The sequence below is a fragment of the Eptesicus fuscus genome, chromosome 20 (genome assembly GCF_027574615.1).
Source record: "Eptesicus fuscus isolate TK198812 chromosome 20, DD_ASM_mEF_20220401, whole genome shotgun sequence".
NCBI classification, from domain to species: domain Eukaryota; kingdom Metazoa; phylum Chordata; class Mammalia; order Chiroptera; family Vespertilionidae; genus Eptesicus; species Eptesicus fuscus.
The window spans coordinates 30048402-30065562 of record NC_072492.1 but is presented as its reverse complement, the minus strand read 5'-3'; the positions used below and the strand labels follow the sequence as shown (position 1 = coordinate 30065562).

Genomic DNA, 17161 nt, shown 5'->3' with positions numbered 1-17161 from the left:
TCCACTTTTTTTTAAATGTTTTTATTGATTTCAGAAAGAGGAAAGAAGAGGGAGAGAGGGGTAGAAACATTAATGATGAAAGATAATAATTCATCGGCTGCCTCCTTCACGACCCCCACTGGGGATCAAGCCCAAAACCTGGGCATATGCCATGACCCAGGAATCCAACCATGACTTCCTGGTTCATAGGTCAACACTCAACCACCAAGCCACACTGGCTGGGCCCTTCCTTCTTTTTTTTTTTAAGTTACTTTGAATCTTACTAGTAGATGCCATAATTGGAAACTGCTCCCAAAATCTACAGTATAAATAAATACATGACTTAAATAGTTTATTTGCTTTTCAGGTTTGTTTTGGAACAGTACAATGCACTCTCCTGGCTAACCTGTGACCCTGCGATCCAGGACAGACGCTCATGTCTCCCAATTCATTTTGTGGTGCTGAATCAGTTATATAACTTTATCATGAATATGCTGTGATCTTCATTTGATGGAACTGTGCGAGAAAATAACAAGGAAAAAAGACATTTGCTGCAAGATTAAGTTACAGTTATCTTCTCACTGAAAGTCATTTGTGATAGGGTCTAATTCTTATTACTTCAACAAATATTGTTTTGACTTGGGGGGAGGGGCTATAACCCTGCTATTTTTCATTGACTATATTGAACTCTTTAGGATGATGACTGATCATACAAAACGTATTATAACATTTTTGTAGCAAAATTAACCTTTTTTTTTCCAGTCACAGTATTTGTGAAAAGTAATGAGCCATAGTACCCAGTCATGTTAAATGAATAATAAAAGCATGGAGAGGAAACAAGGAACAATGAATTTCAACATATGGTTTCAGAACATCAAGATGTTCTTGTATTGGAGTATAGTATCTAGTATTCAAAATGCCTGCATCTCTTATTTATTGTAAGTTTTTAAATGTATAAATTGTCTTATATTTCTTAACCTCTTTTATAAAAATTTTCCTAGAAGGTTTATACTGCCTTCTTGCTTTAAAGCAATTGGTCTAAAATATATGTAATCGTCTTAATTAAAAAGTTGCAGTAGGGTTGCTTTTAGAGTATTATTTTTTTGTAAGGGGTGGGTGGGACAGTAAATTTGTATTGTCTTGATGTACAGTTTAATGGGAATAGAGGGGGAATAATGTCCATACCATTGTGTGTGGAGGATTTACAGCTAAGCTGTAGTTGCAGAGTACATGTACAGTAATGAAGTTCACTGTGTTTATAAATTGAAAAGGTACCAGGTCTTACAGCATTTTATATATCACACCTTTACAGAAGAACATGATGGCAATATACAAGTGATATTGTTAAGTGGTTTAACTTAGAATAAAATGAGAAATCTTCAGTTATATTTTGTACTATGGTTTAGGGCTATGACTAATATTTCAGGCCATTTCCAGTGGGAAAAAAACTTAGTTTTACAAGAAAAACATTTGCTACTGAATGCTTAAACTAATTTTGGTGTTTCATGTTACATGCTTAAATTTTTTTCAGTTTTAACAGTGGCACATCTAGGCATGGAATATTATTAATTATGAAAATTATCTTCAGGATCTGCTATAAGGTTGAAATTTAGCCCAGCTCTAGGCATTTTACAAATTATTTTAAGAGCAGTCACTCTTGATTGTTTGACTTTTTTTTTTTTTTAAATTAAAGATTGGGAATGTGTGTGAGAGTATGCATATGTATGGGTGTGTGTGTGCAATCAAACTGTGGTGTAAATAGATTCTCAGTGAATTCTGGTATTCAGACTCTATTTCACTAGTTAAAAACCATTTTCTAAACTTAACCTGTTTGTTTCCCCTTTGCCTTTTATTTATTTAATTTTCTTGGTTTGGAGATGACAGTCCCAAACACCAGAGTCTGTACTTTTCTATAACACAGTTCAGATTAAGGCAGGACATATGTCAAGGAGGTTCTCACCTCCCTAAAGAAGGGACTTGAATTTTAGGGACTTTAATTCACCCCTTCCTTCGATACAGCTTTCCCCCTTCTTGTTTGCACATGCCAAGATAATTGCTTCTATGCAGGTTTTACCCCCTTGAAAAATCCTTTCTACAGTGCTGCTCACAAGAGAGTCCAAGTTAGCCTCCTACCTGTGCTGCTGACTTGAATTCACAGTCGCCAAGTCTACCTTTCTTTCTTGGAAACAGTCTAGCAAAATTCCGGATTTGTAAGTTCACTAATTCTCTACAAGGACAAAATCAATTGTATTTACAAAGCAGTAATTCGGTATGTTTTATTTTATTTTATTTTATTTTATTTTTTACTGAAACATGTTTTGTAAATTCTATATGCTTAGCTTAAATATCACTTTCTTATGAACAATATAACTTCTTCAAATTGTGTATATTAAAACATTAAGTCTTTTTTCTATAAAGAAAACACAATTAGTGACAAAGATTTATCAATCATTTTTTCAAAATTATGCATCCCAATGGTCAGCATATTTTGAAATTAAAATTTAAAGATCACATCTCTGCATTCATTTTTAAATTATGCTAACACACTAAGGATTATGTTGCCTGTTTATTCTATACTTTAAAAAAACTTGTCTGAGATTTGAAGGAAAAGATGCTTATTTGGAATTTCTATAAAAGAGTATCCTTTTTTATATACTTAGCACAATAGTAACTTTTAAAAATAGAAGCTATATTCTCAGTTGTTTAAAATTACTAGCCTTTAGTAACCACATCTCAGTTTGAAAATAGATTTTTTAAAAATTATTCCCTGACAGTTTCTTTTATATGGAGCCATAAGGAATGAACCCAGTATACAATTCCTTTTTATTTGGGAATCAGGGATTAGTTCCTAAATATATAGGATTTACTGATAAGATGTGTTTTTCTTCCTTTCATATATAAGTTCAGACTCAAATAGAAAATTATTAAATAGCCATTAGAAAAGGTCAGGAGACTTTGAAAAAAAAAAAAAGCCTTTTATGCAGGATGATGGATCTGACTTACTAATGTACTGCCACAGACAAGTATAGGCTGTTTTGTTTTGTTTAAATAGGTAAGCAAAATAATATGCTTTATACCAATTGATCAGCAACTCCTTGACTTCCTTGTTACAGTGCTAATATCTGTTTTTTTGTGCTGTTATCCATTATAAAGCAGGGTGGAATTTCAGTATTTTGGCATTTAAAAAGATTACTTACATAATGTCTGCTTCCAGCCAGTGAGAAACATCTAGCCATACCTTTCTTATGCAAGCCATTCAGTTATCAGGACTGTGAATTAACACTGTATGAATAAATTTCTGTACACCTTATTGTTTGGCCAGAAGGCCACCAAGTGTACTTATATGTAATCCTTAAATTTTAAAGTAGTTGTAATTTTTAATCTTTCTAAACTTTTCTTAAACCACTAAAATTAAGCTCTTACTACTTAGTCAACTATCCTCAGCTGTATTCCTACTCAATTGTCAGTATGGCACAGATTACTGTATTGAAATATTCTCCTTTTGTCTTCATATTTACCTTCTGAGGTAACTTTTTTAACTTAATGTGTTACTACAAAGATTTGCAGATCTTTAATCAAGCACTATGTTAATACTGTAATATCAAAATACTATGTTGCATTATTTAAAATGTTCAAATTGAATACATTAAAAGGAAGTTTTTAAATGCTGTTGCATCATATAATTTGCCTCTCATCCACTATGGCATTGCATATCAGTCTGTTAATACATTTAATGTGCATGAGTGATGTTTTAGTCTGGGTTTCCTCTTAAGATTTTAGTTTGTCTAAATTAAAGAAAAATGTTTTTGACATACATTTTTTGCCCCACCCCCCAAATCAGCTGGAAATCTTAACCTTTTGGGGTTTTCTTGGTGTTTTAATGGGCCCAGAACTGTGGTTTAAATTTTTATATATATATATGTTTTCTTTTTTGTGGAGTATGAACTAAAAAACTGGATTTGGGACCTAAAATACTCCTCAGGTTGATGTGTTCATAAAGTTTTAAAATAGCTTTAGTTTTCAAAGTAAACTGGATTTGTGGACCTTACAGTTACTGAATTTAAACTACAAATTGTAACATCATTACTGGACATGTGTCAGCATCAACTCAAAATAGCTTGGTCACTTTATGAAGGGGCGTTTTAAAGTTGTTTAGCAGTGACACTTAATATGGTCCAATTGCTTTTTTTTTTTTAAACGTGACAAAAAAGAATAAGGAACAAACACTATTGCTGCCGAATGCCATAACACTGAGTTGTATAAATTGTGATTGAGGAAATGAAAAGGTTTATACTTTTAAAAAAAACACAAAAAAAACAAAACTTCAAATGGAATAAATTATTCATGAAGCCTTCATTGTGGTGTCTCATTCTGTTGAAAATATTTCCAAAGTTTGTGTGACTATCAGGAATAATATTACTTTTTTGGTCATTTATAAATGGAAAGGAGCAACATAACTGATTAATGGACTTTTAACTTCTCCATCCTAAGTATTTTGTTTTTTTGTTAGTCCTCACCCAAGGATATCTTTTTCCATTGCTTTTTAGAGAGAGTTGAAGGGAAGGAGGAACGGGGGAGAGAGAGAGAGAAACGTCGATTGGTGGCCTCCCGTATGCGTCTGGGAGGGAACCCGAAACCCAGGTGTGTGCCCCTTGATGGGGAATTGAACCTGCAGTCTTTTGTTGTGAGGGCCAACCTTCTAACCATCAGACCACACTGGCCAGGGCTGAAGTATTTTATTTTTAGAAAATAGTTTAATCGTATATCAATGTTAAATATATAGGAAAATTATATACATGTGCATACTAATTCCTTTTAGACTGATTAGTTTAATCAGTTTTCTTGTTGAAAGAAGTTACCTTCAAATATTTAAAGCATAGCTCTATCCTATTTTTTTAAAAATCACAGATGTTTTAGAAACAAGATTGTTGTTCAGATATGAACAATCCATTAAAAATAGCTCTGTCCTTTTTTGTTGTTCTCTGTCAATTTTGTCTAAGCAGCTATCCTATATAATAAAAGGGTAATATGCAAATTGCCTGAACAGTGGAACGCCCAGAACACCTGCAGTCCCTTCCCCCAGCCAGCCTGCCCCCGATGGTGACCATCGGGGGCAGGCTGACTGGACCCCACTAGTGCACATATTCGTGCACCGGGCCTCTAGCCATACATAATTAAAGCCTAATACGCAAATCGACCAAACCACCAGTGGAACAACTAGTAGCTATGATGCGCACTGACCACCAGGGGGCAGATGCTCAATGCAGGAGCTGCCCGCAGGCCTCAGGCCAGCCTTGGTGGGTGCCAGCGGGGTCCCCGGTTGCACCGCAGAGGGAGGTGACCTGCGGTGGCAGCGGGGTGATCGGGGGGCGGGGCTGGCTGGCGAGCTTGCGGTGCTGTCCCCCGATTGCCCCGCTGGTCACCTCCAAGATAGGTGCCAGCAGGAGCCCTCCGATCGCCCTGCCAGTCACCCTGCAGAGGGAGGAGACGTGCAGCAAGGGAGGTGGGGGGAGGCAGTGAGCAGGTGGTGCCAGGCTGGCCAAGGAGGGTGCCAGTGGGGGCTCCCTGATCACCCTGCTGGTTGCTCCACAGATCGGCCCTGATTGCCGGCCAGGCCTAGGGATCCTACCTGTGCACGAGTTTAAAAGGATGTGTATATTATGTTGTCACAACTTTTATTTATTTATTTATTTATTTTTTAAGTATATTTTATTGATTTTTTACAGAGAGGGATAGAGAGTTAGAAACATCAATGAGAGAGAAACTGATCAGCTGCCTCTTGCACACCCCCTACTGGGGATGTGCCCACAACCAAGGTACATGCCCTTGACCAGAATCGAACCTGGGACCCTTGAGTCCGCAGGCCGACGCTCTATCCACTGAGCCAAACCGGTTTCTGCACAACTTTTAATTATTTTCTGTCTCACAGTTTCTATTACCTCTTTTTTTTTTTTTTTTTTTTTACTATATTGCCATGGTCGGCGAACTATGGCTCTTAAGTTTCAAAGATTTGGCTCTCAAAAGAAATTTCAATCATACTGTTGATATTTGGCTCTGTTGACTAATGAGTTTGCTGACCACTGGTTAGTGTATTACTAAAAATAACTATGCAGATCAAGCTTTTTTTTTGGGGGGGGGGGTATTCACTTGTACAACTAGGTGCAATCTTTCTGTACTGTTTGTAGTTTTCAGTATTGAATACCAAGCTCTGAAAAATCTTACTGAGTAACTTACTAAAGGAAGGAAATGAGTTTTTTTTCCTTTAAAAGCAAAACCAAATGCTTGTTTGTCCTATGCATAAGATATCAATACTTGTTAAGAATTCAACCTGCTTAGATAGAGACATGTTTCCTACATTAAGCAAATCAAGTTTTTTAAAATATATTTTTATTGATTTTGGTGGAATGGAGAGAAATATTAAACGGCTGCCTCTTGCACACCCCATGTGGGGATCAAGCCTGCAACCCAGGCATGTACCCTGACTGGGAATGGAATACTGATCTCTTGCTTCATGGGCTCATGCTCAACCACTGAGCTACTGGCTAGGCACAAATACATTATGACCCATTCTGCTACATCTTGGCAAAACCCAAGACTTAAAGCTCAAAATGCTAGTTAGTCCCTTTCCCTGTAATTTTTTTAAACATATTTAGTGATGTCAGAGAGGAAGGGAGAGGGAAAGAGAGAGAAACATCAATGATGAAAGAGAATCATTGATTGGCTGCCTCCTGTACTCCCCACACTGGGAGGTCGAGCCCACAACCCAGGTATGTGCCCTGAGTGAGAATCGAACCATAACCTCCGGGTTCATGGGTCGATGCTCAACCACTGAATCACGCTGGCCGGGCTCCTGTAATCTTTTCTTACCAAATTTCCTGTCAGATTTCTCCATGTGATTTAAGAACTACAGATTGAGAGGTAAAACTGAGATATGGCGAACATTTTTAAATGTTTTAGAAGGAAGTAGTATATTGGAAATTTTCTTGATCTCTTGATACCAGTAGCATATTATGTACATAGATCTATGTATTTGTTAATTTGTTGAGGTGACTTGAAATAGTATCAGCTTATTACTCAAGGTATACATACGTTTACCACACTTCTAGAATCAAAACTACAATATGTTCTGACCATTTTTTTTCTGTTTAATGGTTTTATCAAAATATGCATGAGACAGAATTGTTACAATCAGAATTGTTAAAAATATTTGGAGTATATTGTAGTTTTTTAAGAATATACAAGCAGAACATCCACTTTAGAAGTGCAGTTTGAACTTTACTCAAACCATTTAGGATAAATAACCTTCGAAATATTACAGTTTCTAGAGAAACATTGACATTTAGTAGGAAGCATTATCTCTTAAGCATGTTAAGTAAAATGTCCAGGCTTTGCTTATTAACAAGGTATAAAGGGTATATTGCTCTATTAACAACTGGATCAGATAAGTCAGTTCCCCACATCCCTGAGTTTTTGGTTTCCATATAAGCAAAAACAAAAAGACCCCAACATTAATTTGATATTATGCTTAAATCATTAATTCAATGAACCAATATTAAGTGACATACTATGCTAAGGACAAAGAAATAAAATATAGCTCTTGCCCTCAAAAGTACTTACTTTTTGGTGGGAGAGACAGTCATGTATGTTCTAACAATTACAGTGTGATATGTGAAGTACTATGATGGAAGGAAAGTAAAGGGTGGCTTGGGAGCATTGAAGGAGGATACTTGAATCTAATGAAGAGACAGGTAGTTTGCCAGGGAAAGATTTCTTAGCAAGGGAACACTTCAACTTAAAAGATACATAGGAGCCACAGCTGTTTTGGCTCAGTGGATAGAGAGCATCAGTCTGTGGACTGAAGGATCCTGGGGTTGATTCTGGTCAAGGGCACATGCCCGGGTTGCAGGCTCGATCCCCACTAGGGGGCGTGCAGGAGGCAGCCAATCAATGATTCTCATCATTGCTGTTTCTATCTCTCTCCCTTCCTCTCTGAAATCAATAAAAATATTGTTTTAAAAAAAGGACAGATGCATAGGAGTTACTACATAAAGAGAATAAAAGGCATTCCAGACGGAAGGAACGGTGAATAATATGAAGGATTTGGGAAACAAGCAGCTGAAAATAAATAAAATGTAGGCACCATGGTGGGATATGGCCATATTCCAGGCCAGAAAGAAGTCAGATGATGAAAAACTCTGTCTTTTGAGTGCCACCTTAAAAAATCAACACTATCTCCAAGCAGGGAAGTGTTTTAGTGGTTGAGGTGATTTCTTTATTTTACTTTTTATTGAATTTATTGGGGTGACATTGGTTAATAAAGTAGTTGGGTGATTTCTTAATAGTTGAAAATCATAACCAAAGAGGCTTGATTGGTGGAGGCTATATCAACCTGGAGGTCTCTAATGCTATACTATAGAACCTTGGCTGGACCCTGGTCTCTTCAACATCCTATATAATAAAAGGCTAATATGCAAATTGATCATATGGTGGAACAACCAGTTGCTATGATGCACACTGACCACCAGGGGGCAGATGCTCAATCCAGGAGGAGTGCTGCTGCCAGAAGCCCTGAGCTGGGTTCATGGCTGGCAAGCACAGCAGCGGTGGCGGGAGCCTCTCCTGACTCCACAGCAGCACTAAGCCGGCAGTTAGATATTCACTGAGGGCTCCCTGACTACAAGAGGACACAGGCCGGGCTGAGGGACCCCCGCAAGTGCATGAATTTCATGCACCGGGCCTCTAGTCTATCCATAAAATTGATGAAGATATGAACTGTTTGCCAAAGCAAATAGCCAGTGTAGAAGGAGATCAAAACATCTCGACAGGTTGAAACAATGGAAGAAATCTTGCAAGATAAAAGAGGCTTGTTGAGGAAATGAGCTAGATGTCTCCTGAGATCCTTTTACTTTTGAAATTCTGTGATTCTATTTCCAAAGAACATTGGTCCTCCTTTAAATACCTTCATCTTCTAATTTCTTGAAGTTCAATTACTCAGCAATAATCTACATAAAAGCACCCAGTATTCCTGAAACATAGTAGGTAACGTCTTTTTGTTTCTTTTTTTCTTTTCCCCCCCAGTCTGATTGAAAAATAGTTCAAGTAGAAAACAGTAAGTCAAAGCAAGCCAGTCAGAGGTTTCTTTCATTCAGGAAGGAGTCTTCTCTTTCAAGTATAGGAACCACACTACGCATGTTTAATCAAACCTAAAACACCAGCATTTGTAAGACATGATTATTATTATTTTTTTAAATATATTTTATTGATTTTTTACAGAGAGGAAGAGAGAGGGATAGAGAGTTAGAAACATCGATCAGCTGCCTCCTGCACACCCCCTACTGGGGATGTGCCCGCAACCAAGGTACATGCCCTTGACCGGAATCGAACCTGGGACCCTTGAGTCCGCAGGCCGACGCTCTATCCACTGAGCCAAACCGGTTTCGGCATGATTATTTTTTATGTGTCACTAAAAATGCTGCTAGGAGCTGTGCATCACTGCAAGTTGCCCAGGACCAAACCAGAGAGTCGGACCTGCATTACCACCATTTGTCCACCATCCAGAACTGAAATGTCAGTGCTGACATGTACACATAAGGAACTGTTGGACATTAAAAGAACTGTTGGCCCAGAAAGAAACTCACTACAGACTGATTCATTTGCCTGTCACCATAATCACTATTGCTTGTCTCATTTTTGGTTCTTAAAAGTGTATTTCTAATAGCACATGATCTCACTCATCTAGGGGAAATAATGAACAACATAGACTGATGAACAAGAACAGACCCAGAAACAAGGAGGCATGGATCAGACTGTCAGGCCTCAGAGGGAGGGTAGGGGAGGGTGAGGGTAAAGGGGAGAGATCAACCAAAGGACTTGTGTGCAAGCATATGAGCCTAACCAGCGGTTAAGGACAACAGGGGGGTGGGGGCATGTGTGGGGAGGGGTGTGGGATGGGAATGGGGGGATGAGGACAAATATGTGATACCTTAATAAAGAAATTTTTAAAAAATAAAAGCTGCTAGGTACAATTTAACACGACTTTTTAAGACATCCCAATTTCAGAGATATTAAAATGTGAAAAAAGTAATCACAGAATTGATGAAATACATTTTTGTGTGAACAGAAATTGTAATGAACCTCAGTGCTACATTGGTCTTAAAAGGGGATTATAATTATAATCACAAAAGGGTGAAGCAAATATATAAGAATCTTCACTGATAATCTAAGGTTTTGTGTTTTATAGGCAACTAAATGTTTGGGCTAATTTGTAGCATTATTTACCATACTAGAAGTTTCTGAATCTGTCTAACTGAACATGTAGGCTACAACAACTTTATAAATTGACTAGAGGCCCGTTGCACGATATTCGTGCAAAAATAGGCCTTTCTTCCCCTGGCTTCACTCCCAGCATCCCGGGAGCCGGCAAGTCCTAGCTTCTGTGCGGAGCATGGCTCCAGTAGCTCCCTCCACCCCTCATCCCCTCATAGCAGGCATCATGCGACTTCTGGCCGCTCCACGCCTGCATATGCAAATTAACCTCCATCTGTGTTGGGTAATTTGCATACTCACTCTGATTGGCTGTGGGCATAGCAGAGTGATGGTTAATTTGCATGTTTCTCTCTTATTAGGTAAGATTGTAGTATAGTTAGGTAATTGACCTCAGAGAAAGCAGCTCTAAAACTTGAAAGTTCAGGAGTAAGTCTTTTTCAGTAGGGTGTCTGTGTTTCTGTGTGATTGTCAAAACGATTTCATTGGCAAACATTACAATGTAGATTTGAAAGACTTGTTGACTAAGTGAATATTTGGGGGAGAGGCTGGAGTCTAGGATGACTTACAGGTTTCTGGTTTGAGCAACTCTGGGTGGTGGTGATACTGAGATTAGAATTGGAAGAGAAGAAAAAAGGGAACTTAAGTGTCAGCACTTGTCACCATCACACTCTAGCTGTCTTGTTCAGGCTAGACATGGTTTGCTGTTCTCTGTTGATCAAGATGGATCTGCATGTTGTTTCTCCGTTAATGACTTCAGGATCATAAACAATTAGATTTAAAGAGATCTTAAAAATCAGTTTACATCCACCTGCTCTTCTATTGTTCCCCCAAATCAGTGTTTGAATTACTCTTCCTGTGAAATAACTATCCAGGGAGATTAAATGTGTAACCTTTCTCAATTTCCACAATTTTAAAATGGAGAATATTATCTACCTCAGAGAATTAAATCTGATAATAGAGATAAAGCACTAGTGCCTAGCAAGTGTTCAATAAATAACTCCTTAATAAATATCAGCCTAAAAATAACAATATTGTACAGTTGTGAAATCAATTTGTATGTAGTGACCAGCAATTTAAAGTAGAATGGAATACATTACATGTAGTATGTGTATGATTTCATAAGATACCTGTTTCCATTTAAATGTGGGTACATATGCATATGTGTGTTTTGAGGCACTATGTGAAATGTATTACTATGGGACAGGTGAAAAAAAGTCTGAGAAACACTGCAACACATTAGTTCTTTTCTTCCTTTGCTGATTTTTTCATGTTGAAAGCAGATTATTATTATTATTATTAATTATTAGTGTTGTTGTTGTTAAGACCCGAGGATATTTCCCCCCCATTGATTTTCAAAGAGAGTGGAAGGGAGAGAGCGAGGGAGAGAGAGAAACATCCATGTGAGAGAGACACATTGACTGGTTGCCTCCCATACTCGCCCTGGGGGTGGAAGCCCCAACCCAGGTATGTGTCCTGGAACTGAATCCAACCTGGTGTGTGGGCACTCTAACCATCGAGCAACCCGGCCGGAGCACAGACCTTATTTTTAAAGCGATCATCTCTCCGTGAAAGCCTTGGTAACTATAAAGTACTGTCTGTCAAGTATTTTTGTTTACAACTCCTAGCACGATGTTTTGTAAATAGAAGGTGCTAAATACAGTACGATTGGACCAGGCACTAGAGATAGTATGAGAAATACAGAGTAGTGGTTCTTAATCTTTTCTGGGTGACCCGTGTTCTTTGAGAGGTTGTTGAAAGTTTTGGACCCTCTTTCCAGAAGACATGCCAAGCCACTCGCAATTTCTGCAGATTCCATAGAATTCCTGAATCTCCATCGCGCTCTAAGGATCCATAGACCCTAACTTAGGAACCCTGAAATGAGAGGTTTAACTTCTGACTGTGTGTGAGGTCCAGAGCGAAGGAAGGCTCGGGATTAGATTACTTTTTAAATTCTCCTACAAATCCTAGGATTCTAGAACTTTGGTGCAGGGAGGGCATAGGCAGAGATGGGAGAAGAGTACAGTCCATTCCGGTCAGAGAATAGTGGGGACAACTTGAACACTTCTTTTACCTACGTTAAGCCACGTGAAGCCGAAACTGCAGCTCGAAAGGGCTTAACGACACGGCGGGCAGAGTCAGGAAAACAAACGAACAGGGAGCTCTACACACTCCGGAGGGGAAACTGGGCGGAGCAAGCAGCGGGGGAGGAAGGGGCGGGGCCGCGCACGCGCACCCCGGTGTCCGCGCCGCCGTCTCCGGGTTTCCTCTCACAGCCACTCTTCCTTTCAGTCCAGTACGGTGGCCGACGGGAGGCAGACGCTGGGGATGAATGAAGGTGCTGGGGTGCAGGTTGAAACAGTCTCCTCCGCTTTCTGCTCCCTTCAGTCTGGGTTCTGCCTTGGCGCGGAGGCCCCATCCAGCCCCCCTCGCACCGCTGACCCGGTTGGCCCCGGCGTCAGACTTCTGGGTGCCCCGGGTCGATTCAGGGCACAGCTGGGGTCGGGGCGTCCAGACGATCGCCTAGGCCCCGTTTCGGACCGCGCTCTCGATTTCTACCGCGTCCCGCTTCTAGGACGCGGATGCGGGTGGGATCCCGGGAGGTTGGAGGGTGTATCTGGAGGTCTGAAGCTTCCGCTTCTCGGACCTCAGCGCGTTCCCTGGCCCCGGTCGGCAGCCCGCCCGCTTTTCTCAGCCTGACGGACTGGTTGGTTCTCGTTACCCCGGGGGGCGAGACCTATGAGCACACAGGGCACCTCTCTGCTCCCTCAGCCCGCCCCTCTGTGAGAAGGCCAACTCCTCTTGCTTAAAAGCAAAGCAGCGTTGCTGCCCACGACTATTACCCATGGTGGCATTGGCTTACTGGTCCCTGTCTTTTTTTTTTTTTTTTTAATGCCTCTGATTACTCCTGAGGACAGAGAAGTGCCCAAGTGGGACACCTCTGTCTCCCATAGCTAATGGCACCTCCCACCTCCACAGCTGGTTTTTACCCAGGGTACATGGGTTCGTGCCTCCAGAGTTTTGAATCTGACATTGCTTTTGGCTACTGAGGCCATTTACCAATGCCGACTCCTGGAGTGTGGAAAGAGAAGCCTAACATTCTTTAACCTGTTGGCTAGGCATGTGAAACAAAAGAGGTACAGAAGAGGAGCATTCTTCACTGTGCCATCGGTTTATTTTTATTTTACGTGTGGCACTCATATGACTGGGGTAATGGAGAAAGCTTTGGGCTGAGATATAGTAGATGAGGACTCAGCCTTGGCTTTTGCCACTAACGTAATAATACTATGGGCTTGTTACTTATTCTCTCTGCTTCCTATCCCCAAGGCTAGAAAAGACAATATACTATTTTCTTTCTCATTTTCCAGACGGCAGTAGAAATGTAGGGAGCCTTTAATTGTGCCAGGAACCGATTGTCAACATAGGGGCCTATTAAAGATAAACCACATTTTTCAGGGTAACTTAAAACGAGGGTATTCATACATGTGGGAGTTACATCCCTACTTTTTTTTTTTTTAAATCATTAGGACCAACAGTGATAATGACGGAGTGTACAAGCCTTCAGTTTGTCAGCCCATTTGCTTTTGAGGCAATGCAGAAGGTGGATGTTGTTCGTTTGGCATCTTTAAGTGATCCAGAATTAAGACTTCTCCTGCCCTGCTTGGTGCGGATGGCGCTTTGTGCTCCTGCTGACCAGAGCCAAAGCTGGGCCCAGGATAAAAAACTCATTCTTCGCCTTCTCTCTGGAGTGGAAGCTGTCAACTCCATTGTTGCGTTGTTGTCTGTGGACTTTCATGCCTTGGAACAGGATGCCAGCAAAGAACAGCAGCTTAGGTAATGTTATGTTACACGAATGCAGATTGGGATTTACTTGGGCTTGCCAAAGAAGAAGGCATCAAATACCTTTTGGAGCTTTTTGGGCTTTTTATTGGATGCATGCCAAAAAGAGAAGATTGAGAGTCTAAACTTTGGAGAGTATTTTACTTAGTTTTCTTTTCTACTTATAGTTAAAACGCTTTTGAATTTCCATATTATAAAATGTTGTGTGGAGAAGTTTCGATATATACACTATTGTATTCAGTCTAAACTGATTAGGCCAGTTACTCTCGGTGGGAACTGGGTAGAGGAAGTTCCCCTAGAGTAGAAGGATTTATTGGAATCATCTGAGAGGTTTTTTTTTTTTAAAAAAAATATATATTTTATTGATTTTTTACAGAGAGGAAGAGAGAGGAATAGAGAGTCAGAAACATCGATGAAAGAGAAAAATCGATCAGCTGCCTCTTGCACAACCCCTACTGGGGATGTGCCCGCAACCAAGGTATATGCCCTTGACCGGAATCGAACCTGGGACCCTTCAGTCCGAAGGCCGACGCTCTATCCATTGAACCAAACCGGTTTCGGCATCTGAGAGGTTTTTTAAGTTTACATTGAGTCTCTAAAATTCTGGGCGGAGGTTTTGTTCGTCCCTGCCCATTGTGAATCCAACAATGCGCCACTGTTGTTAATGGAAGTGGGTATTAACTATCATTTGTGACAGTCTTTACATTGGTTGTAAATTCCTGAAATAGATAGGCAAACTAAGTACTAATTCAGAAGTAATTTCATACATTCATGAAATGTATGAAGAGAGTTCATACATTCTTTTGTAGATTATTTCAATAAAAGATAACCTTTCTGCTATTATTTCTGTGCCACTGTTCTCATAATTGTTGATTTACACGTTTGTACTTTATTAGGCATAAACTTGGAGGAGGCGCTGGAGAGAGCATCCTGGTATCACAGCTTCAGCATGGACTAACATTAGAGTTTGAACACAGTGATTCACCTCGTCGATTGCGTCTTGTGCTTAGTGAGCTGTTGGCAATTATGAACAAGGTACATTTATTTGAATTACAGCTCAAAATATGCATGAAGCAGAGACAAGAAGGCAGGCAGGATGCATCCTCTTCTATGCATATTTCTGTTGGTTATATAAGTGTGTTCCTTTCAAAGGTTTGAAATGCTATTAAATACCTGCCTTAAAGGCTTTCTTTCTCTTATTACTGTTTTCTCTCAACTATTCTGTGTTCTCCAGCATAGGAATTTTTTCTATATGGAGTTTATACAGTGGCTTCTTGACAGTTAGCTAAGATTACCAAATTTGATTATACCACTATAGGATACAATTTCCCCCATAAAATGTTGTGATGTATAACTGAAAAATGTACACAGTTCCTTCAGCCACTGAATGAGTATTAATTACCTCTATATAACAGTGAGTAGGGAATATCAAAGCTGAATTGGATGTAGGGTCATTGGCTAGCTTTACTTACTAGATGACTGAATTGCTTCTGTACAGTAATGGCTATTCATCTTCTCATGTCAGCAAAATGGTAGGTTATTTTAGGTTATGGACCTTTGGGTAATTACGTTTAATTGAAACTCTAAATTTTAAATTTGTGAATGTCAGGGGTGTATCATACAAAGAACTAAAATAGATCTTCATAGTAAAATGGCTTAAATGAGATTAGGCCCAGAGTTTTAGGGGAAAAGTTATTTACTGTTAGATTTCAAGGTCAGTTAATTTATAATAAATAAAGTTCTACAAATTGTGGAGAAAAAACCCCCTGAAATTCTGTTCTAAATAAAATACTTGGTAAGAGAGGAGGGGCTCATCAATTTTAGATAGTTTTTAAGATATGTTATAAATCTTTTAAAAATTTCTATTACAATTATTTTATCCTACTCTTCTCTATTATATGGAAAGTCTTTAATTTCAACCAATATTTCTCCTTCATATTTTTCTCAATAACCTCACTTGATGTCTCTAATAAAATAAGTGACCTTTCTGTTATGGAAAGTTTCTGGCATATTGGAAATGTGGTGATAAAACTAGTGTAAGAAATTTTAAAAAAAGTTAGTAGGTACTTTTGTTGACTTAAATTTTTATTCTTTGTTTTTCTCACAGTTCATTCAGAATTGAACATGAATTTATATTTGTTATGCTACTTTAAGTTTGCACTTTATTTTACTTTTTTCAGCTATAACTTATGTAGGTAGCATTTCTAGTTCATTTCTTTGGATTGTCTTATCTTTAATTCTAGATGTCTCCAAATACTTATATAGACATAAATTATAGAAATCCATACTGCCATGTCTGAATAATAATTAAGGCGACTGTTAATTGGTTACATTGGTTCAAATTTATCGAATACTGCATATTCTGATGCTGTGTATTAATGACATATTAAGAGACGTGGTGTGTAAGCTGAACAAATAATTATAAAATTAGTAAGGAATTTAATTAATTACCTAAAATTAATAGAGTTCATATATATATATTTAATTTAGGTATCTGATTCCAGTGGAGAATTTTTTATCAAGTCATCTGAGCTATTTGAGAGTCCAGTCTATTTGGAGGAAGCTGCAGATGTACTTTGTATTTTACAAGCAGGTACTATAATGAATGCTAAGATACATTTCAGATATAGTTTTTTGTTAAATGATACTGTATCGCTTCTTAACCTGGAAAGTACCCTAAAAAATTAAGTAAAAAATGATTAATAGTATGCCCTGTCTGGTGTGGCTCAGTTGATTGGAGCTCATACCAAAGGGTCACAGATTCTAAACCAATTGTTTCTCTTTTTCTCTCTCCCTCTCCCTCTCCCTTTCTCTCTCTCTCTCAAATCAGTAAAACACATCCTTGGGTGAAAATGAAAAAAAACCCAAAAAGCCCTGGCTGGTGTGCTCAGTGGTTAGAGCGTCAACCTGCACACTAAAGGTTTCGAGTTCGATTCCTGGTCAAGGGCACATTCCTGAGTTGTAGGTTCAATCCTTGGCTCAGGTCAGGGTGTGTGCGGGAGGCAACCAATTGATGTGTATTGCTTACATCGATGTTTCTCTCTCTCTCTCTCTCTCTCTCTCTCTCTCTCTCTCTCTC

The 17161-nt window shown here is 39.1% G+C and overlaps 2 protein-coding genes across 2 annotated transcripts in view; both read left to right on the top strand.

The window, feature by feature from the left end:
• MED13 (mediator complex subunit 13) overlaps positions 1–4333 on the top strand; it is an 88001-nt gene extending 83668 nt beyond the window's left edge. The window contains exon 30 of the mRNA XM_008149494.3: positions 347–4333. Coding sequence (XP_008147716.1) covers positions 347–479 — 133 coding nt within the window. The 3' untranslated portion in view covers positions 480–4333. The remainder of the gene's footprint in view (positions 1–346) is intronic.
• Positions 4334–13734: 9401 nt separating this feature from the next.
• INTS2 (integrator complex subunit 2) overlaps positions 13735–17161 on the top strand; it is a 41191-nt gene continuing 37764 nt past the window's right edge. Inside the window, exons 1-3 of the mRNA XM_008149495.3 lie at positions 13735–14076; positions 14979–15117; positions 16573–16675. Coding sequence (XP_008147717.2) covers positions 13784–14076; positions 14979–15117; positions 16573–16675 — 535 coding nt within the window. The 5' untranslated portion in view covers positions 13735–13783. The remainder of the gene's footprint in view (positions 14077–14978; positions 15118–16572; positions 16676–17161) is intronic.